The 22,221-nt window shown below is 36.5% G+C and overlaps 2 protein-coding genes across 3 annotated transcripts; one reads left to right on the top strand and one right to left on the bottom strand.

Annotated features, from left to right (window-relative positions):
- Positions 1-428: 428 nt before the first annotated feature.
- Positions 429-6,197, top strand: LOC139195381 (protein ANTAGONIST OF LIKE HETEROCHROMATIN PROTEIN 1-like). Of its 2 annotated transcripts, XM_070820901.1 has the most exons (5): positions 429-463; positions 3,134-3,182; positions 3,404-3,915; positions 4,010-4,235; positions 4,330-4,937. In XM_070820901.1, exons 3-5 carry the CDS (start codon positions 3,406-3,408, stop codon positions 4,785-4,787), a joined length of 1,194 nt encoding a protein of 397 aa, XP_070677002.1. In that variant the 5' UTR covers positions 429-463; positions 3,134-3,182; positions 3,404-3,405; the 3' UTR covers positions 4,788-4,937. The 2 variants fall into 2 exon arrangements, with proteins under 2 accessions (XP_070677002.1, XP_070677003.1); XM_070820902.1 differs by lacking the exons at positions 3,404-3,915; positions 4,010-4,235; positions 4,330-4,937 and adding exons at positions 4,986-5,344; positions 5,442-6,197 and having other exon boundaries at positions 430-463.
- A 9,065-nt stretch (positions 6,198-15,262) lies between these two features.
- On the bottom strand, positions 15,263-21,602 carry LOC103434222 (inositol phosphorylceramide glucuronosyltransferase 1). Its single transcript, XM_070820079.1, has 12 exons — positions 21,507-21,602; positions 19,817-19,934; positions 18,870-19,299; positions 18,434-18,554; positions 18,120-18,305; positions 17,460-17,623; positions 16,845-16,952; positions 16,588-16,725; positions 16,378-16,515; positions 15,936-16,203; positions 15,694-15,817; positions 15,263-15,583 (listed from the first exon to the last, which is right to left on the bottom strand). The coding sequence occupies exons 3-12, from the start codon at positions 19,128-19,130 to the stop codon at positions 15,442-15,444; spliced, it is 1,650 nt and encodes a 549-aa protein (XP_070676180.1). The 5' UTR covers positions 19,131-19,299; positions 19,817-19,934; positions 21,507-21,602; the 3' UTR covers positions 15,263-15,441.
- Positions 21,603-22,221: the final 619 nt, after the last annotated feature.

The following is a 22,221-nucleotide window of genomic DNA, read 5'->3' as shown; positions in this document are numbered from 1 at the left end:
TATTAAATTTAGAATATGAGGATCCTAAATTTAAAACCTGATGATCCGTTTAAAAATGTCTCTAGATAATAATTTTGATGATAAACACTTTACATAATTATGTGTTTTTGTAATTCTAAACCAGTGCTTCTTTTAAAAAGACTTCTAGGGCACGTTTGTTTGACAGGATTCGCTGGGACTGGACTGGACTAGACTATAGTCCAGTGTTTGGTGGGTACCGGGATTAGCTTTAATGAGCTTAGGTGGGATTCGCTAGGACTAAGGGGGGGCTTAGCCGTTCTTCACGAGGGATCCCAAATTCGGGCGGACTCGTAAGCCAGAGAAACCGCGTCTTCCCACATCTCACATCCCACATCGTCCTCATCTCTGCGTCTGCCCTCGTCGTCGTCCTTGCCGTGCTCCCACATCGTCCTCACGCTCATCGTCATCCTTGCATCTGGTCGCTGTCATCTGCCTCTAGTCGGTAAGCTTCGAATCTTGGATTTTTTTTCGTCGATTTGTGTGGATTTGTTTGTGATATTAACTGAGGTTTATTTGATTTTGTTGTTTTGGGTTTGAGAAATTCATAATATACAAGTGGATTTGCAATTGAACAAATTAGGGTTTTGTTATTTAGGTGAAATTGAGATTAGAATATGGGGTTTTCATAAGATGAAATTGAGATTAGTCTCAGGTGTATGCTCTCTGTGTGTGTGTTTGTGTGTACTGAAAAAAAATTTGTCTGTGTGTTTGTGTGTGTGTGAGTGTGTTTGTGTGTGTGTGTGTGTATGTAATCTGTGTAACCTGTGTAATATCTGTGTGTGTGTGAGTTGTGTGTGTAAAATGTGTGTGTAATCTATCCGTGTGTGTGTGTGTAACCTGTGTTATTTGCAGTGTGTGTGTGAGTTGTGTGTGTAAAATGTGTGTGTAATATGTCCGTGTGTGTGTGTGTAATCTGTTTTTGTGTGTATGTGTGTGAGTTGTGTGTGTAAAATGTGTGTGTGAGTTGTGTGTGTAAAATGTGTGTGTGAGTGTGAGTGTGAGTGTAAGTGTTTGTGTGTGTGTGTGTGTTTGTGTGTGAGTGTGAGTGTAAGTGTGAGTGTGAGTGTGTGTGAGTGTGAGTGTGTGTGCAGTGTGTGTGTGTATGCAGTGTGTGTGTGTGTGCAGTGTGTGTGTGAGTGTGTATGCAGTTTGTGTGTGTGTGTGTGCAGTGTGTGTGTGAGTGTGTATGCAGTGTGTGAGTGTGAGTGTGTGTGAGTGTGAGTGTGTGTGCAGTGTGTGTGTGTATGTAGTGTGTGTGTGTGTGCAGTTTGTGTGTGTGTGCAGTTTGTGTGTGTATGCAGTGTGTGTGTGTGCAGTTTGTGTGTGTGTGCAATTTGTGTGTGTATGCAGTGTGTGTGTGCAGTTTGTGTGTGTGTGTATGTGTGTGTCCAGTGTGTGTGTGTGTGTGACTGTGTTCAGTGTGTATGCAGTGTGTGTGTGCAGTTTGTGTGTGTGTGTGTATGTATGTAGTATGTATGCAGTGTGTGTGTGTATGTATGCAGTATGTATGCAGTGTGTGTGTAAGTGTGAGTGTGAGTGTGAGTGTGAGTGTGAGTGTGAGTGTAAGTGTGCAGTGTGTGTGTGTGTTTGTGTGTGAGTGTGAGTGTAAGTGTGAGTGTGAGTGTGTGTGAGTGTGAGTGTGTGTGCAGTGTGTGTGTGTATGCAGTGTGTGTGTGTGTGTGCAGTGTGTGTGTGAGTGTGTATGCAGTTTGTGTGTGTGTGTGCAGTGTGTGTGTGAGTGTGTATGTAGTGTGTGCAGTGTGTGTGTGTCTATGCAGTGTGTGCAGTGTGTGTGTGTGCGCAGTGTGTGTGTGTGTGTATGTATGCAGTATGTATGCAGTGTGTGTGTGTGTGTGCGTGTGTGTGTGTGTGCAGTGTGTGTGTGTGTGTGCAGTGTGTGTGTATGCAAGTATGTATGCAGTGTGTGTGTGTGAGTATAAAAACAGAGTGTGTGTGTGAGGGTAAGAGTTTGTTGCACTCTGTCCCCGTATGTGTGTGTGTGTCACTGTGTTCAGTGTGTGAGTGTGAGTGTGTGTGAGTGTGAGTGTGTGTGCAGTGTGTGTGTGTGTATGTAGTGTGTGTGTGTGTGCAGTTTGTGTGTGTGTGCAGTTTGTGTGTGTATGCAGTGTGTGTGTGTGCAGTTTGTGTGTGTGTGCAATTTGTGTGTGTATGCAGTGTGTGTGTGCAGTTTGTGTGTGTGTGTATATATGCAGTGTGTGTATGTGTGTGTCCAGTGTGTGTGTGTGTGTGACTGTGTTTAGTGTGTGAGTGTGAGTGTGTGTGTGTGTATGCAGTGTGTGTGTGTGTGTGCAGTGTGTGTGTGAGTGTGTATGCAGTTTGTGTGTGTGTGTGCAGTTTGTGTGTGAGTGTGTATGCAATGTGTGTGTGTCTATGCAGTGTGTGCAGTGTGTGTGTGTCTATGCAGTGTGTGCAGTGTGTGTGTGTGTGCGCAGTGTGTGTGTGTGTATATATGCAGTGTGTGAGTGTGAGTGTGTGTGTGTGCAGTGTGTGTGTAAGTGTGAGTGTGTGTGTATGTATGCAGTGTGTGTGTGTGTATGTATGTAGTATGTATGCAGTGTATGTGTATGTATGCAGTATGTATGCAGTGTGTGTAAGTGTGAGTGTGTGTGTATGTATGCAGTGTGTGTGTATATATGCAGTGTGTGTGTGTGTATGCAGTATGTATGCAGTGTGTGTGTGTGTGTGCAGTGTGTGAGTGTGAGTGTGTGTGTGTGCAGTGTGTATGCAGGGTGTGTGTGTAGTGTATGCAGTGTGTGTGTAAGTGTAGTGTATGTAGTGTGTGTGTGTGTTTGTGTACTGTGTATGCAGTGTGTATGTATGCAGGGTGTATGCAGGGTGTATGCAGTGTGTGTATGTATGTATGCACTGTGTGTGTACTTGCAGGGTGTGTGTGTAGTGTATGCAGTGTATGTGTGTAGTGTATGTAGTGTGTGTAGTGTATGTAGTGTGTGTAGTGTATGCAGTGTATGTAGTGTGTGTATGTATGTACTGTGTTTGCAGTGTGTATGTATGTACTGTGTATACAATGTGAATGTTTTGTATTGTGTGGGGTTGATGCTGAATTGCAATTTGTTGTGGTTGTTGGTTGCAGAGAAGAGGAGCATAAACGGAAGGCTAAGGCTAAGGCTACTGCATTACAGGTGTCCTTTAATTTCCCTTTTCACATGCAATGCCTAGCAATGATAGCAATCCTCATACTAGTGTTCTTAGACACATGTTTATAGATGTATAAGAGTAGAACATTTTGAATATGATGCCTCGGGTTAATGAAAACTTTTTTTTTTCAACGCCATATGTATATTTGTTGCCTCGGGTTAATGATTTAGTTAATTTGTTTTTTGTTTTTTTTTTGTTTGGATAGATATGGATCGAAGGAAGCTTTTATTGATCTTATTGTTAGAGATGTCTTATTTGGAAACAATTTGTATTTGTACGATTCTTGTGGTGATGATGCTACGTGGCAAACAGAGACATGTTGAACGACCCACATTGACTAACCGTTCACTTATTAGACGAGAGATTAGTTTGTGTTATCTGAATGGTATAATAGGGAATACTGATACTGAATGTGTTAACGAATTGAGAATGGATAGAAGGACTTTTGGCATATTATGCGACTTACTTCGTCAAGATGGGAGGGTAAAAACTGATGGTTTGGTGTCTGTAGAGGAACAGGTGTGTATGACTTTACAAATATTAGCACATCATACTAAGAATCGTAGTGTTGGCGGTAGATTTTATAGGTCGGGAGAGACTATAAGTAGGTATTTCAATAGCGTATTGCAAGGAATTTTGCGATTACAAGGTTTCCTACTAAAAGTCCCACAGCCTGTGCCTATTGATTCTACAGATGCTAGGTGGCGATGTTTTAAGGTATGATGAGAAATATTTTTCATTTTCCTTAAGCTTTAACTCTTCATTCCCTTTGTATAAATTAACAAAAAGTTTTTTATTTTTTATTTTTAAGAATTGCTTGGGAGCATTGGATGGAACACACATTGATGTGCATGTACCTGAAATTGACAAACCAAGATACCGAACAAGAAAGGGTCGAGTCGCAACTAATGTGTTAGGTGTGTGTTCAGGAGATATGCAGTTCATATATGTGTTTCCGGGGTGGGAGGGTTCCGCATCAGACTCTAGAGTGCTACATGATGCAATTAGTAGGCCTAATGGTTTTAAGGTACCAGCGGGTAAGATTATTACTTAGTCTCAACTTTCTAAGTTAGGTTTAGTTCTGTTTGTCAACTACAAAACACTAATAAGGTCTGTTTTTTTTTTCATTAGGTTGTTATTACCTTGTAGATGGTGGTTATACAAATGGTGAAGGATTCCTTGCACCCTATAGAGGAATACCTTATCATTTATCTGAATGGGAGGGACGAACACCTTCTAATAAGGAAGAATATTTTAACATGAAGCATTCTAAGGCAAGGAATGTAATTGAACGCTGTTTTGGCTTGCTAAAAGGAAGGTGGTCGATACTAAGGAGTCCATCTTTCTATCCGATAAGGACACAAGGTCGAATAATTACCGCTTGTTGCCTACTACACAATCTTATTAGGCAAGAGATGTTAGTAGATCCAATGGAGAATTTGCCAATAATAGAAGATGGACAAAATACAGAAGAAGGTGAATATGTTGGTAGTGTTCAATCATCGGACCAGTGGACTGCAATGAGGAATGATATGGCTGAGGAAATGTATAATGAGTGGAGAGCAATTAGGAACCAGCAACCGAACTAGCTATATGTTTTAATGATAACATTTTATTTTAGTATTCCTTTTTATCATGCATTTGTTAGATATTAGCACAATGATTGGATGGTATGCAAATTAATTGGATATTATGCAAGTTGATTGGATATTATGCAAGTTGATTGGATATTATGCAAATTGATTATTTGTATGGTATTTTCCTTCATTAAAATATTTTTTGTTTAGGTATGGATAACGAAAATATTTTGAATGCTACTCAAGAGCCAAAAGGAAGAAGGCGTAAATGGGAAGCATTTGAGGAAGAAGTATTACTAGGAGTTCTTGAGGATTTTGTTGCTCGGAAGCAACGGTGTGACACCGGTGCTTTCAAACAAGGTACTTTGGTTGAAATAGCAAAAGCTGTCAATGTTTTATGTCCTCATTCAAATATAAAGGCAAATCCACATATTGAGTCCAAGTTGAAGAAATGGAAAAAAACATATAGTATGGTCGTTGACATGATAAACACAAGTGGATTTGCATGGAATGATGTCAAAAAGTGCGTTGAAGTTGACAGTGATGACGCATGGCAAACTTATGTGCAGGTTCATATCCTATTTTATTTATGCATTAGTTATATTCTTGCTCCTATATTTGTTACGCATGCTAAATTTTAGTTTTGCTATGTTGATATAATCTTAGAGAAATAAAGAAGCCGATGGATGGAGAAGCAAACCTTTTCCACTGTTTGATAGATTTGCATATATATTTGGAAAAGATCGGGCTACGGGTAATGTAGCCGAAACCCCTGCTCAAATGGTGGAGGAACAAAGTCATGATCATGTTGGTGAAAGTGATATTGGAGGTGATAATTTTGTTTCTTCAATGAACCAACAAAGCCAACAAAGCACCCCATCTGAAAATAGCCAAAGAAAGAGGAAAAGAGCTGTGGGAAGTTCAAGTGATGGAACCGAGGCAATTATCAGTGGACTGAAAGATTTTTATGTTGAAAGTGGGAAGAGGATGCAAATGGTAACTGAAGCTTTAGTTCAAGGTACTGCAGATCATACTGACATAGCTAATGAACTTGAAGCAATGGGTCTCTCTCCTATGGATCAAATTGATGCATTGTCTCTTATTTTGGATAAACCAAAAAATGTGGGAGTGTTCAGGGCAATCAAACCGGAACTCAAGAAAGTGTTCGTCCAAAGACTTTTAAGAGACAACGCAAGCGGATGAGGATTTTGGCTAATGTTAACATGGATGTATTTTATTAACGTTAACATGGATGTATTTTATTAATCATACAGTCTTATGTTATGACTTATAACTTAGCTTTGCACTAGTATTTTGGCTTATGTTTACTAGCCATTTTGTAAATTATGGAGATCTATTTTGGCTAATGTTAACTAATGTTAACTAGGATTTTCTAAATTATGGAGATCTTATGTACTTGTATTTGTTGAAGTTGCATGTATTGGCCACTATTATTTTTCTTCTGTTGGGTGATAGAGTTTAAATCAAGCTACATTTGCAAATTAAACCCAATTCTATTAGCAGGTAATAGAAACAAAACAATTGTCAATTTTTTTTAAGATTCATAATATACATGGCAAAAATATGCTCCAATTAACCCATATCATGAGATTTGTAGCATTACTCTATTACACAATGACAAAAATTTGTAGTCCTAGTCTAAGCAAACACAAATCTGGTGAACAATATTGTTTTTCTTATCCTGCTTCTTAGTCCGAGACTGCACCAAACGCTTCACTAAGTTAGTCCAGCTTAGTCCAGTCTAAGCCAGTCCAGCTTAGTCCCGGCAGCTAGTCCAGTCCGAGACAGTCCGGCGCAACAAACGCACCCCTATTGTACAAACTAGTATTACGGTTTAATGATATTTTTCTTCACTTGTAAGTGAGATAACTCAAGTTGACTCACATGAATAAATGATAATGATGAACATCGTTATATAAAAAAATTTAAAAAAAAACATTTCACTTTTTTCTGTCAAACTAGTCGAAAGTACTTTTAGTTGTCTCAAAGCACTTTCAAAAAAAGCTCTTAGACGGCCACGTGAGTCTTGTGTTTCGACAAGTGGAGTCATAACAAGTCCAACATCAATGTCAAAGCAATTGGAGGGGAAGAAATATGAAACAAAAACTCTCTAATAATTCTATAGTGTATAGTGAACAAATGGATAAATGAGTGAAGTAAAGACAGGTTGACCACTACATCTTGTCATTTGTTTATGTTTTGAACTAATAAAACAAGGATGATAATCGATTCCATGTAAGGAAGGCTTAGACAGTTGATTAATAGTAGTGTGTCCATCTTTACATCTGAACTCTCTACTTTGTTTGTTCTTTTTTTATTTATTTTTTATTTTATGAATGATAAGATACGACAAGTTACAACGATACTTAACAGTGAATCACAATTTAGTATTTGAACCCAAGGACGGAGCTATTTATAGGCTCTCATCTCAGGGGCAATAACCTAGTGCAATTCTTGGAAAAAAAAAATAGAATAAGCTACTAATATGTAGCATAAATTTGTGAAATACAAATTTTTTGCCCCACCCTATATATAACATACACTTCATGCTCCAACACAGAATATATTAACCCACACCTATAAAGTTTCTAACTCCGTCTTTGATTTAACTCAATACAAATATATATCGTTTTCATATCCATACGAATTAAATCTGAAGCCTCTTCTAATGAAGTGAAAATTGGACACCGTTAGGCCATAGTTGTGTGCTCGATCTCATTCCCCAACACATGGGTGGTTTATAACATCGACATGTTAAAAAACCTTGTATTTTCTTTGGTCACATTAGAGAGTTTTCAACTCTAAGTCTAACGTACTCTTACCCTTCATTCTTACTCCCTCTCACTACTGAGCTAACCCTAATAGAAACTTCCCCTTTTCTTTTAACTAACAATTCCTACTTTTTCACATATCACGCTTAAAACATCTTCAATGGGTCCTCTAAATGAGCTAGCTCACCAAAATATTAAAAAAAGTTGAAAATTTTCTTGAATCACACTTCCTATCATGCTCCTAGTATAGCCAAACTTCTAGGAGCTCCTAATCTATGGAGTGAGAAAGGAGCTCCTAGCATTAATTATTACAATATTAATTTTAAATAAAAAATTTAATCCTATTGGTTCACAATTATTATGACTCCCTAAATTAGAGAGTATAATTGGAGTTGAAATTTACAAGGAGCTCTTAAAGTAACTTTTCAATTAGGGTTGTGATTTTCACACATCCTTAACTACTTTTCCCACACCCCTTCCTATTTTTTAATAGTTAATTGGTATCCTACTATTTAATCTTCCATATATACCCTTCCTATTTTTTTATGGTAATTAATGAAAGATTAAATAGGGAGGGGTATATATGGAAGATTAAATAGGAGGATACCAATTAAGTACTAAAAAAAATATAGGAAGGGGTGTGGAAAAAGTAATTAAGGGTGTGTGACAATCACAACCCTTCAATTAAAATTTGACTCGAGACTACAGAGCATGATTAGAGATGTTTGTCCTTGTGCATTAAATTTAGAAGAATTTGGCTTCCTAGAAATTCAATTTTCTTTCCTTTTTCTTTTTTAACGGTGTCAAGGTAGAAAATTTTGTTTGGTGGAAATCGTGATATATGGTGGGGTAGTTTGCCCAGTTGTACGAGATTGTTGTTTAAAAACTGTTTAGGATTAAACCATCATCGTCACAGTTAATGATGTGCTTCGTTCTGAAGATTTCATAAAATCATTATTAAGTTGAGTTTCTTTTCCTTTTTTTAAAGCAAACTTTCGAGTTGGGTTGTAGCTTTTAGGTTCTGAATTCTGATGCACTTAACCTCTGTGTGTTTCGACATGTTCCGAAATCCGATTGGTTCGTGAGTTTTTTCAGTTGCATTTGTAGGGTTGATTAGATTAGCATTTGGTCCGGGAACCGGATCCCCTCTGGACCCAAAGGAACTGAACCCAATAATCAAATGATCCGGACTATTGAAATTTGATCAAACGGCTATAATTATTATAACTTTTAGAGGAACCCTTGTTTGTAGCAGTTGGATCAAATTTCAATGGTCTGAATCATTTAATGAGTGGGTTCAGTTCCTTTAGGTCCGGAGGGGATCCAGTTTCGTCCCGTCCAACCCAAAATTAGGTTTTAATTAATAAAAAGTCCCGCACTTTACTTGAAACATCCACCAATCAATCTGAACAAATCCAACAGACGTGCCCTTGACTTTGTTAACTCTTGTCCTTAATCCTTGTTAATTATTCAAACCACATGTTTACAGTAAACCCTCCCCACTAACGAGTCCTTACAAATTAATGGTATCTATCTCCATTAACAAAAGATATAGAGTACGTAAAGCTAACAGAATATTTGATGCAAAACTGAACATAGTAGTTTTTTAGGATTCATGCAGCTGATCCCACTTAGTAAAATAAAACTTTATTGTTATTGTTGTATCTTCATTAAAACGGATGGAGGGTACTAAGTCCTCTCGGCTAGTTCAAATGGTGAGAAAAGTTGAATTGGAAAGTAATGAGAAAAATTGACATAATGAGTTAGGATTTAAGGTTTAAGATTCGGTTCCTTCAAAATGTGATCAAACAAAGGAGGATGAAAGTGTATATGCATGATAAATTAGATTAGATTTTTATATAATTATTAGCTAAAGAAACAAGGTTGATTATCTTTTATGAGACCTTAAGCAATACTAAAAGTTTATACCATGCCTACCTTGGAATAATGATTCTAAATTATTATGACACGACAGATAAAAAAGAATGAGTCGATAATGTGACTCTTTGTCATGCATGACACACCTATTATGGACATAAGCATCCCTATGTTTCTTTCATAATGCATCATGAAAATGACGAATTTAACCTAATTGAAATGGATTTAAAGAAAACTTGTTAAAATGATCAAAAATTAAATCTCAATTGTTGAACTGATCAAAATTAAAAATTGACGCCGTTAAAGATTGAGGACACAACAATCAAATATAAATGATGTACTAAAAAACTAATCCTTTCAACAATTGAGATTGAAGAGTTGAAGACCATTGACACAAGTCACAACGCTTACTCCATTTAATCTAATAAAAGTTAAAAAAAAAAGTTATAAGTTCGTTGAAATTGAAGAAGTTCTTTTTCTTTTAATAGGACACCCACCATTTACTAGTTCAAAGCTTAATTGATAAGTGGGAGACAACATCCGCGTGCCGGACCCGATTCCATCACCGGAAGACGCTCGAGGATGGCTCGCAAAGTCAAAGAGGGAAAACTACAAGAACCTCTAGAACAATTACATAAGCAACCAAACTAATGCTGCCAATTCTTATATAGAATGTCTCAATTAGATGAAACAACCGAGATCTATCTTGTGTTATTGTTATTGTTATTAAAACCCTAGTGATTGACTTAATTAGAGGCCAGTTTAGGTTGTTCAATAGGAGAAATTTTTAGTTGTAAATGGAATACAGATGGTACACCACCTGTTTTTATGTAAGTGGTGAAATTTTTTAATTTTTAAGTTATTAACTTTTTAACATACATAACTCACCATTTATATAAAGACACATGATGTACCACCTCGTGTAACAGTCACGCTAAAAAATCTCTCGTAGGTTTTGGCCAACTAAAGCTCAAAAATGAATATTGTTTTTGTTTTAATTAATGTTTGGTACGTGGATCCAAACTGGATAGGTCACCTCAGATTCCAACTTTAAATTATAAGGGAGGGGGTGCTTCTTTACTTAATGGATATTCCTATTATCTATAAACACATCGAGGACATGTGAAGTAGGTCCTCCCCATGTACGTACGTGGCCTAAATTATATCATTTTCACACCTTTGTTTCATCCGTCTCATTATATAAGCATGACCAACCACGCCAAATTGTATGGCTTCACCCTCTCTCTCTCTCTCTCTCTCTCTCTACACCTTAATTCTAACTTCTACCTAAGTGACCAGTTTCTGAAGGAATTCACAGGATCAGTCTCTGTCGTCGTTCAATTTCTTTCTTTTGGTGTCACTGAATTTGTCCAAGGAAAGATGGCGATGGTGCTTCAAAAGCTGAGAGGAATGTCATCAAGAGGAGATTATCAGTCTTCGATGTCGAAAAGTTGGGGGCCGGAGGAGGAGGAGGAGGAGGAGGAGGAGGACGGTGAGAGGAGGATTTAGGGTTTTCATCATCTTTCAGCCATGACCTAATTTACAGCAGTAAAGAAAGGTGATGAACTTGAGGAAATGTAAACTCAGGCAAGTCTGATATTCTTGGCTTATCATATATGATATATATAAAATAGTTACTATATCATCCTTAATATTCCCTGACCTCTTTCTTTCCTTTCTTTTCACCGGATGAATGACCTTTTCTCCTGATTCTCGGCTTGGTTGCCAGGAAAATAATTTATGGAGGAATTACTGAAATAAATTATGGCAATATGTTAGCTCCTGTAGCAGGTTGAACAGAAAATAGATATAATTTTGTGGTTTCTTTTGTTTTTCTCTATCTTTATGCATTTACTAAAAGATTTGCTTGTATTTTCCGTGAGAGTAAGATCTTATTGATTAATGAATCATTGACTACTTGACACCTCACAATTGCTATATTATTTTTTCCTATTTCTCATATTATATAAGCGCTACATACTTATCTGAACTGGAATCCTTGATGTCCAAATGCTATAATTTGTACGTACATGATCAGCCGATCAGGGTCGAGGATAGAATCTTAGTACGTGGTTGGATGAAAAGGCTCCTTCGTTTTGATTCGTTCCAAAGAATAACTTCACGCTATACACACACACACACACACACACACACAAATATATATACATGTATATATATTCCGTTGAATGATTGGCTGCCTGGTTTTTTAGCTGTCCATCTTCCAGTTAACTGGAATGGCAGCAGCAGTCTTAATCTTTCAACATCTCAAAAACCTAAAAACTTCGGTAAATGAATGAAATGCTGGAATCCAAATTCTCAAATTTATTAATATATATATCCCCATCTGAAATCTTCACATCCAGATTTTTATACAACATTCGAGCATTTCTGAGAACGAACTATGTGTGTACGTCTTTAAAATGATCAAGGGTCTTGATTAGTTTTATATCACTAGATAACGTGAAGGAAGATTGAACCAGAAGATGATGTAGTAAGGACTTTCTAGTTTGTGACTAAAATATGTGACCCCTACCATTGTTCCCCGGCACATGTCTAGCTAGGGCACAAGAATAAAGAAGATTTGAGATCTCTCAAAAAGTGAAGGGCCAGCAGACATGATAAAATGTTGACGAAGTATACCTGGTATATATGGCAGGGCAAGCTCCAAATAGTTGGGAAAAAAAGAAGAAGAAAACACCTTGGATGATGTATTAAACTCCTCTTTAGTATATAACATGCAAAGTGGACTACTGCAGATGCGATGGTACCAGTATATCTAGGCATTCTATGTTTGGGTAACATATAATGTGGACTAACATGGAATGCTAGTCAATATGCAAAATATCTACATTTTATAGAAATTTGGAAAATGTTGCATGCGTTTACTCTAGGTGAGTGCTTTGTTTACATCAATAATAAAACGCCACGTAATTTCGTTAACGGTATTTGTGTATGTATAGTGCATTGATAATATAGTAAAAACGCAAATTCGTATCACGCTGAACAAAATCTAGTATGGATTCGTAGACCCTTTACCAATACAAACTTAGAATTGTTGAAGAATCCTAAAAGAAAATGAGGGGAAAAAAAAGGAATGATTGGAGGATAGGGATTTCTTTCCCAATGATGCAATAGCAAAGAAGTAATTTGAGAGTCAAGGCTAATATATGGTTTTGGGAATCAGGTGGTTTTAGGGCATGTGGGGTCGGTGAGTGCCTTATAGGTCCCTTGAATACACATAGCAAGCTATCCGTTTTTATTTGAGGCATAGTAATGCCATGGCTAAATGATTGTGTTTTAGGTTATTTCTTTCTCATTGTATAAATGAGAGGTCTCCTCCCCAGCCACACCTCCTATTTCGTTGCCATGTTTGTAAACCCTTCCTCGCTCCCTCTCCCTCTTTCCTAGTTCATATCTATCCCTGTTTCTTTAGCTATATATGTTTGAAAGAGAGCTAGAAATGCAACTGTGACGGTACACAAAAATGGTAAAACAATATAAAATGTTCTCTACATTAAACACTTATCTACATGAAAAAAAGGACACTCTCGAATGAGATCCACTCCGGATCTCTATGTTTGTTATCAGAGATCGAGAGATTCGGATCATTCAAGAGAAAGAGAAAGAGATCCAACTGTTAAATTTTTTGAGTTTTTGTGATGGAGGTCAGTGTGATGATCTAATGGGGATCGTAGATATTGAAATTAAGCGGTCCAAATCTCTCAATTTACATGCTCCAAACAAAGAGATCCGAAGAGGATCTCAATCCCTTTAAGTTGAACCTTCATGGGAAAGATGGAATCTTTTGGTACTCCAACATCTTTCACATTGTAAAAGCCATAACATTGGGTGGGGGTGGGATGTGGGGGGATATGAATTTGTAGCTTTTTCTGCATCTTTTTTTCATGTTAATATTTATAGTACATGCTTATCCACTAATACATACACTTTGGATAAGGACGACGAGGGATCACTAGTAAAGTCTAAACCCTCCATCATATTTCCTCTTCTTTTTTCCTTTTCATTATTTAAATGTTGAGTTAGTCACCATGTGTGTCACCTAGTGCCAAATGATATACAACTACAAAAGAAAAAGAAGAATAAAAAGACAAATTCAATTTGATTTTTCTATTGGTCCGTGACTCATCATAGACTCAGTGACAAAGCTAATAAAAAAATAAAATGAAATAAATAACTGTTCATTTTTAACTGAGATCAAATTTTTTGCACCTATTTTGAGTGTGACATTTATGTGGTCTCTATTATTGATTAATACGTGTTAAGTTTATAACAATAAATTTAAAAAAAATTAAGTTTATTAAGACATGTCAATTGATAATAAAAGCACAAAGCTGCAACATACAAAATAAATACAAAATATTTGAACTCTTTTAAGCTGATTGAGATACAGAATCCCATGAGCAAATCAGAGAAGACAGACCAACTTCCAGGACCAAATCAAAACTCTTGTTGTAGCTTTGACTTGGCATCTCCTTTTTTTCCCTTCAAAGTGGCAAAACAATGATGAACCATTATGCATAGAAATATTGCATCTTGGTGAACAATCACATTGTTGGGGGGTTGTCCGTACAACTTTAGGGTTTATTAAATTCAGCGAGTTGGATTGGTTCAAAGAGATTTTTGAATCCAAACGTATGGATTGATTGAATTCAAAAGGTGTGTTTCCATCAGTGGAGGGGCCGGCGACGGCTAATGGTGGGAGACTTTTTTTATTTATTAATTTTTTAACTGTTAAAGCATATAGTGAACACCTCCACATTTTTCCGTTAAGATGATTCCACCTCTGCAATTCCATATGAGAGAAAGGCTTTATTAGGACAATCTGATCAAGAGTTGTTAAAAGCCACTCTCTCAAAAAGCAAGCTCCTCTATGTTTAAGTAATACATTGCTCCACATACGTACACTCCGCTAAGCACAAGATCGGTTTGGGGTTACTTAAATTTTTTTTAACGCAACTTCTTAGAAAAGTTGTTTGGAAAATGAAAAAATAAATATTTATTTTTCAAAATCATTGGTTCAAAATAGCAAAAAGCAAAAGCAACTCTATACATGCTTCTCAAAAAAACGTTTTTTTTTTCATTGGAGCATGTGAACAATACCAACTTTAAGCATTATAGTTACCAAACACTTACCTACTTTTTTTACATCTGTTTATTCTCACAGTACTATAGAAGCAGTTAAAAAAAAAACACAACAATCCTAAACTAACCCTAAAGCTTTTCTCGAAAGCAATTCAATGTAGGTCGTAAATACAATCCCTACTAAAGCTTTTCTCCATGAAAGCACAATCCATGAGACACAAAATCTCATTCTCATCAGAGTAGCCTAACCAACTACATGATCAAGTTACCTTACTAAAACTTTTCTCCAATTCAATTCAATTATAGACCACAACACTTGATATTTGTTAATTCAGCCATCTTTTTTTTTTTAGTACATCCATATTTTTACACTAAGGGGAAAGGGAGTTCGGTAAAGCCACACAACGGGCAACCTAATTTGGTATCGAATTCGTCATCCACAACATTCGAACCTAAGACCTCTCACTTTTAAATGAAGAGAAATCCCACCAGACCGTAGTACTGAGTAGCTTAATTCAACCATCTTATAACACATTATTAACTTATTTTTATATTATATTTTAAATTCATAGTATACCAACCTCATCGTCTGCTCGTATCATAACATAGAACTCTTTAACAAAGTGGGAGTATTTTGAAGGGTAGTGCTATGCACACCCTTTAAATTTTGTCCACAAATGAGGCGCATTTTGAATGATTCAAATAGTAGCTAGGTTAGGTGAATGTAACAAAATTTCTTGCATGGAAAGCCAAAACAAAATTCTTAAATCAACAAACTTTCTGCAATACTTTACAAGCTAATCGTAGGGAGTTCCATGTGAAACAGGTTACAACAGAAGGAATCAAACACTGGTTACAGTTACATGTTTACACAAACTCGGTTTGCTCGCCGGTCAACAAAACAAACACAAGCTCCTACTTCTAGTAGCATCTCGGTCTTCGAAGCCTCTCAAAAACGACCTAGTTGCAAGGTGCTCTGAAGCATAAGTCATGAACGATGCCAAAACTAGGCCTCCGACGACCATCAAACCCAGCCTGTTAAATGTCGTAGTAATACATATTGTCATTCATCGTTCTCTTTGAATCGCATTCTTTTCAAAGATGAAAAAGTAACACAGGAAACTATGAATGGTCAAGCAAATTACCGTAAAAATAGAGCTGTTATCCCAAAAAGACATGGCAAAGATGGCGCAGCAACGGCCAGAAAAGCCATTCCTAGCCCATAATAGAATGTAGCATTATCGCACAAAGATGCTTGCCGTTGATGACCTATCACAAATCCAATAACCGTTGTTTGAGTTGGAAAACAAATAAACAATCAAACAAGGAACTAATTAGCTGAACTTGGTTGTGAATGTCGGCACCGGATTAATCCAAGCCAACTTACCTTTTCCAGAGTCATAATCAACTGATTCAGGACCAGAAGGCGAGGTTCCTGCTTGCACTGCTGTTGTCTTTCCCCACTGATAAATTAGATGCAGATACCCTCCAAATAATATAAAGAAGATTGTGAATGTCCACTCGTACATCAATAGTAAACCAGTCCATGGCATAACTTGTCGAGGCACAATTGCAAGAGAAAGGGCAAGGGCCACCAGGGCAGCCATGAAACAGACAACAATAGAGATCCCACCCAAGTACACCGGCACCTTGGTCTGCAACACATTAAGGATTGTTTCACAGCATAAGTCTTTACAAAAAAATAATTTCTAATGACAATAGAACATAGTAAATTTGGAATGTAAAGAAGAATTTATCTTATATATGAACTTGAATGTCAAAGAAAATTGGGCCAATTCAACAAACAAAATTGAGACAAAAGATCTAACCTGATGATTGGGATTGATGGAGGATGATGTAGAAACAACAGTATAATTAAGCGTCCCCATAGATCTAATTTTGTAGTAAATGTGTTTGATTTGATCATACAATGAATTTCTACACAATGAGCCAAAGTAATCCTTTGTCTGCACCAAAATTGACACACCTTGATATCCAGAAAACAAAATTTAGGCCAAATTGATCATGTAATTACTAACCTGAACACAAGACCGATAGTAACAAAATAGTAGAGCACAAAATGGTAGCAGGAAAAGAAACTTCACAAGAAAAGCATCATTTGGATTTCCGCCACCTCCAGTTCCTGGAAGGGTTTCCCTAAGCTGTACCCTAACATTCTGCAGTATAAATGACGGTCATTGTTTACAACCTCTTTGAATGCAAAAGTTACAGTATAATATTAAAATGGAAAATCAGACAACCATAGATAACTAGAAAATTGAATTCAAAGCAATACCTGCCAGACATCGACCGGCTTCAAAAGCCAAGAAGTCCACCAATCCCAAGGTTTGAGGGGGCCCAGTGTATAGTGAATGACATGGAGTTCACTTTCATCTACCATCCACTGAGATTATAAAACATAAACAGATTAGACACCTTAATTGGCATAAAAAATAGAAATCAAAGGTCCACTCCCATTTAGCCACTTCATATGTGTCATCACCTTATTGCTCAAAAGGACAAACTAAAGAAAATTCTAATCTAAAATGTAGAAATAAGACACCGTTACTGGTCGAATTTGGAGTTCCCTCTTCAACCATATACATGGGTCGGAAAGTAGCACCACAGAACCTGTGATATTCTTAGCAGTTTTTTTATCCAATTAGCTTCACATGCACCACTTAAAGAGTTGCTTTTATTTTATCTTTAGACTCTCGTATAAAGGTTGTACTTGGGTTCCACCCCTGAGGTTTCACTATTGAAAATCCAATAACATCTCCAATGCCAAAACTTAATCCTAACGAGTACACAATATAAATATTATCTCCTTTAACGAGAAGCATGGTAGTGGAGACATGCAAACTAATCGATCAGCATTACTATAACATGTTGAATAGCTACTGATACGTACCTTGTTTGCCAGCATATAAAGACCGACATCTGCATTGTATAAAGTGGAAAGTCGCTCCATTTTAGGAACTGGTCTAGACTTTCGCACCTCTTGTGATAAATTTGGCTCAAAGACATGGGCGTTTGGAAAATCAGAATAATATGAATTCAGAAACCCCTGATCTCCTGTAATAAATAATGAGGCACATAAAAGTTTAGAGAGAAGGACAACTATAATGGATTAGAGCTTTCTCCAAAGAATACCTAATGCCTGAGAAACATGTAATACACATTATAACAATCAACTTGACACTAAGCATGCACTTGAGTATTTAACTAGGGATATCAAGGAACTCTTGATACCACGGAATTCCTTTTGACAAAGTGACATGTATGTATCAGAAATTATTTGAGCCATTGACGTCAACAGTGCAATCTAATTTAATCTGAAATCAGTTTCTACAAAACCATATCAATAAAGTTGAACTAAATTCCTTTTCCTAAACATAAACTTGACTTGAAAGCTCAGACTTTTTTCTCACTTTGAGTTTGACAATTCATTTAAACTCTGTCCAACAGTACAGAACAGTTTTCTATACCATATACAGATGGAGAAAGAATTATACTGAAAGAACTAGCAGGTATTGCAAAGTGATTAAAATTACATGAAGAGTTACGTTACCTCCAGTGTAAGAAGGCAAAGTGGTCACTTGTCTCATCATGTCATTAAAAAGAGTTTCCGATGGTTCCACTACCATCACCCCAGAGTTCAGCCTCTCAGAATGCTTCAAGTTAGCACAGAATTTACTGCATTTGAAAAGATCCTCAATGCTCTTGACAACAACAGTATCCGCATCAAGATACACAACTACATAATCAAACTCCCGGAGATAAGAAACACACAAAAAAAGAGTAAAACTTCAAATTCTTAAAACTAAAAATATTGCATCTTTGATTTGTTATATCACATGAGAACTATGAAATCAAAGATTTTACCTTTCTTGTAGTTTGTCATGTTAAAAATTTTGAGCTTTGTGTAGACACCCCAGAACCTCGTCGGTCGAACTTGATTAGGATTTGCCAATAAACTAATCTTCTCCACTATCCATCCATCAGCCTGCACAGTCATTCACCAAAACTAATCAAGCTTACAAAAAAATCTGATTCAGGGGTTGTTTTTCGCAGCTCAAACATCACTCAATCAAATAACCAATTCATGATAAAGCACCAAACTTCAGCTTTTTCCCAAATCACTTTTCGATTCAGTAAATCCCTATTCATTTAAATCCAACTTCACTAAAACCAAAACTCGACTTAGGAAAAAGCAGCTTTTTTTTCTGAAAACACTTCTCCAAAAGGAAATATCAACTCCACTAAAAGCCTAAACTCAAATTAATTTCCTTAATTAGAAACTGGAACAAATATTAATCACCTGGAGAAGCTTCATGGCGTAATTGGAGACGCCATCAGAGACCAGAGCCACCATGTCCTTGGTCGATCCAGTGTCCCGTATCGATTTCCCGAGGACTCGAACGCCCAATAGGAACTCATCTCCGTACAGCAGCGTGACGTAAGCCTCCGGCGAAGTCTGGCGCCGGGAAGACGACGACGAGGAATCAAACGCGGCGTTTTGTTGAATCACGGCGGCGGCGAGCACAAGCGCCGTGAGCACAAACCACGCCTTGAGTCTCATTAATATTGACCCTTTGAGTTTGGTTTGATTTTGCTTTTTCTCGAGAAAATTGGGGATTTTCTCGAGAAAATCAAAGAGTTTGGGATTGGGAGGGTTTTTCGTTCGAATTTGGGCTTGATTTCATTTTTCCATGGGGCGCGTGTTCTGTGTTGCGTTTGTCGTCGCTGACCTGGCTCAGGATAGTCTAACTAGTGTAGAACAAAAAGATACCCATGGGTCCGCTTGGGTCTACGATACCATTTAGAAAGTTTTAGATTCGATTTTCGTGAATTTTAATATTTTGGTTTCATGCATAAATATTGACGATAGTTTAAAAACCATATACACGTTATTTGGTTTTAAAATTTAGTAGTATTTATTTTTATTTTATGAGTGATAAGTTTTCATTTCGATTTAAAATCGTTGAATGAATATTCAGTGTTAAAGGAAAAAAAATATGATTGCTCTAGTAAATGAATAAATTAGCAGGCTTTGAAAATTATTATTAAGACCTTGGTTTTAGTTACTCCGTAATAGAGGATGGGTGACATTTTCGCTGACGTGAATTTGTTCTCATCATCTCTTTACACCCCAGCCAAATAGTTTACTAATTTATACGAACAAACAGAAAAAATCAATCATGAATTTCACAATCAATTAAACGTAGAAGAAAAATCAATAAACAAAGATTAACACAAGGCAATTACCTCTACAATGAAAATTCTTGAGAACCTCCTTCTCCCTATCAATCAAATGATATTTCTATTCCAAACTATTCATGAAATTCTCTTCCACTCTAAATTATTCAAAACCCCTCAAGTATACCTGCAAAACAAAAAATTCAGAATGGAAAAAAAAAGCTTCGATCAAACCAAATGAAACAAGATTTATCTTCTCTCTAACAAACCTTTCTTTCGGTCATCTTGGATAGCAAGGAAAAAATAGACAACAAAAGATTATGAAGAATGAAAGAAAGAGTGGGGGGGGGGGGGGGGTTAAGGGCTGGTTTGGTATTACTGTGCTTTGAAAAAAAAATTTGATTCTGCTGTGATGTGAGAATAAGTAACTGTAAAATAAAGCAGCAGAGTGTTTGATAAACTTTTTTGTAAAAGTGCTTTTGAAAAAAAAAAACAGTATTATAGTGCTTGGTAAACTTTTATGTAAAACAGATGTGAAAAAAAACCGATTTTTCAAAGCTGGGTTTTGCAGCTTTATGTTTTTGGCATTTTTCACCCAAAACTGTGAAAAAAAACTGAAGCTAAATGTTTACCAAACACAAAAAAGTTTACAGTTTTTTTTTGATACCCACATTTTTTCAGAATTATTTCAATACCAAACCAGACCTAAATATGCACAAGAGGAAGGGATGGGAAGAAAAATGAAGGAAAACGGGAAAAATGATGAACTGTGCGGCATTGGAAGAGTGAAAAGCGAAAAATGAGGGTAGTAGTGGGTATGTATTGGAATTAGGGTTTAGATAATTAATGTTTATAAGTATTTGAATTAGGGTTTAGATAAATAATGTTTTTTTCTGGTAAATAGTAATATCCTTCATTTTTATTTTTTTTGTAAAAATTAATTAGTAATTAAACATATCCGTCTTAAATACAAACAAAAAATTAAATAAATAAGTACAAAAAAATCCGCCTCTAATGAAATTTAAATAATTATTAGTTGAATTAGGGGCTAATTGAATTCGCCTCTAATAGTTAATTTTAGTAAAGGCAGTTTTTTTCCGCCCCTAAAAGTGATAAAATTAATAGAGGCGGTTTATTGTTTGTCCCTATGACTTTAATAGAGACAATTGCATGTCTTTGCCCCTAATGAATACTATTAGAGACAAAATTTTATTTCTGCATCTAATATTACACCCCTAATACTCGTTTTTCCCCATCTCAAACGTGCCAACACCCTCAAAACCACGTCACACCGACACCCAGTTCCCCGCCTCAGTCACCAACCATCGCAATACCACCATGCCTTAAAACCACTCCGGTGCAGAATCTCTATTACTATCCTTTTTAATATAAATCTTCTATGAAATCTTCCATAAAATCCTCTATGAAAACCTCATGACAAAAATTCTGACAACTCACTCAATATTGTGTTCGCCTTCCTCCACTTTGGTTCCTTGGCAACCAAAGAATATGAAACCAGTAAATGCAAGGATGGGGAAACCAAAACCACCAGATCCTATTGCAATGACCATACAAATACATATCCTGACAAGGATTTTTCATTGCATTGAACTCAGGTTATTTGTATTAACACCGTGATTTATTTAAAGAATTCCAATCCGTACGCACGCTATGAATATTTCTGAACCTTGTGCTACAATAAATTGAAAATAAATGTTAAAAACATTCATAAATCAGATGAAGAACACTTAAGCCTTACAAGTAATCTCCACAAGAACAATTCCCATCTTTAAAGTGATGAAATCTACTAGCTTCATGTACTATGATCTCTCGGTTTTTTTTTTTAGCGATATGTACTTAATAGCAACATGACAATCAATGCAAACCCGCAAATTCTTCATCACCCTTTCCGGTACACCCTCAGGAATGTTCATTAAGGCGAAAGCACAATCGCCAACTTCTCACTATGATGTTTTAGGTTTCAAAACTTCAAAGTATATAACTAATAATTATGTGGCAAAACTTGGCTGGTTAGTCTTTAGGTCTTTGGAGGTCATTTTACACAAGGATAAATTTGTCAACAAAATTATTATTTCCAAGTGGGTGAAAAAATAAGACAATGAGGTGAGCTTAGCAACATTCTTAAAATATTACGTTTATTTTCAATATTCTAGCAACGGATGTAAACCTTTCAATTAGAATTTAATAAGATCTATCATTTGACAAACAAAAAAAAATGAAAAGTTGACGATCAAGATTATGGCCGTCGTAATGGCTAAAAAGCAACAGATTCATTCCACACTGCGAAAAACATTCAGGAATCCCTGCAATATGAAACACTTGATTACTTGTGTTGGACGTAATGTATCCAATTGCTACGTTGTTGGTGCTCGTCGAAACTCCCATACCCTTATACTTTTCGTATCCCAACGAAATCTTGCCCTTGAAGTTGGTCTGGTACCAATAAGGGAACA

This window comes from Malus domestica, chromosome 04 (genome assembly GCF_042453785.1).
Source record: "Malus domestica chromosome 04, GDT2T_hap1".
NCBI classification, from domain to species: Eukaryota; Viridiplantae; Streptophyta; class Magnoliopsida; order Rosales; family Rosaceae; genus Malus; species Malus domestica.
Note: the sequence above shows the minus strand (reverse complement) of the source record. Positions and strands in the feature narration are given on the sequence as shown.

Excerpts from the sequence above, each read along its gene's own strand:
- LOC139195381 (XM_070820901.1), top strand. The coding sequence starts at position 3,406 with ATGGATCGAAGGAAGCTTTTATTGATCTTATTGTTAGAGATGTCTTAT. Across the intron at positions 3,916-4,009 it reads CTAGGTGGCGATGTTTTAAG|AATTGCTTGGGAGCATTGGA; the intron begins GTATGATGAGAA and ends TTTATTTTTAAG. Across the intron at positions 4,236-4,329 it reads TGGTTTTAAGGTACCAGCGG|GTTGTTATTACCTTGTAGAT; the intron begins GTAAGATTATTA and ends TTTTTTCATTAG.
- LOC103434222 (XM_070820079.1), bottom strand. The coding sequence starts at position 19,130 with ATGAGACTCAAGGCGTGGTTTGTGCTCACGGCGCTTGTGCTCGCCGCC. Across the intron at positions 18,306-18,433 it reads CATGACAAACTACAAGAAAG|TTGTGTATCTTGATGCGGAT; the intron begins GTAAAATCTTTG and ends TTGATTATGTAG. Across the intron at positions 17,624-18,119 it reads TTTGCCTTCTTACACTGGAG|GAGATCAGGGGTTTCTGAAT; the intron begins GTAACGTAACTC and ends TATTTATTACAG.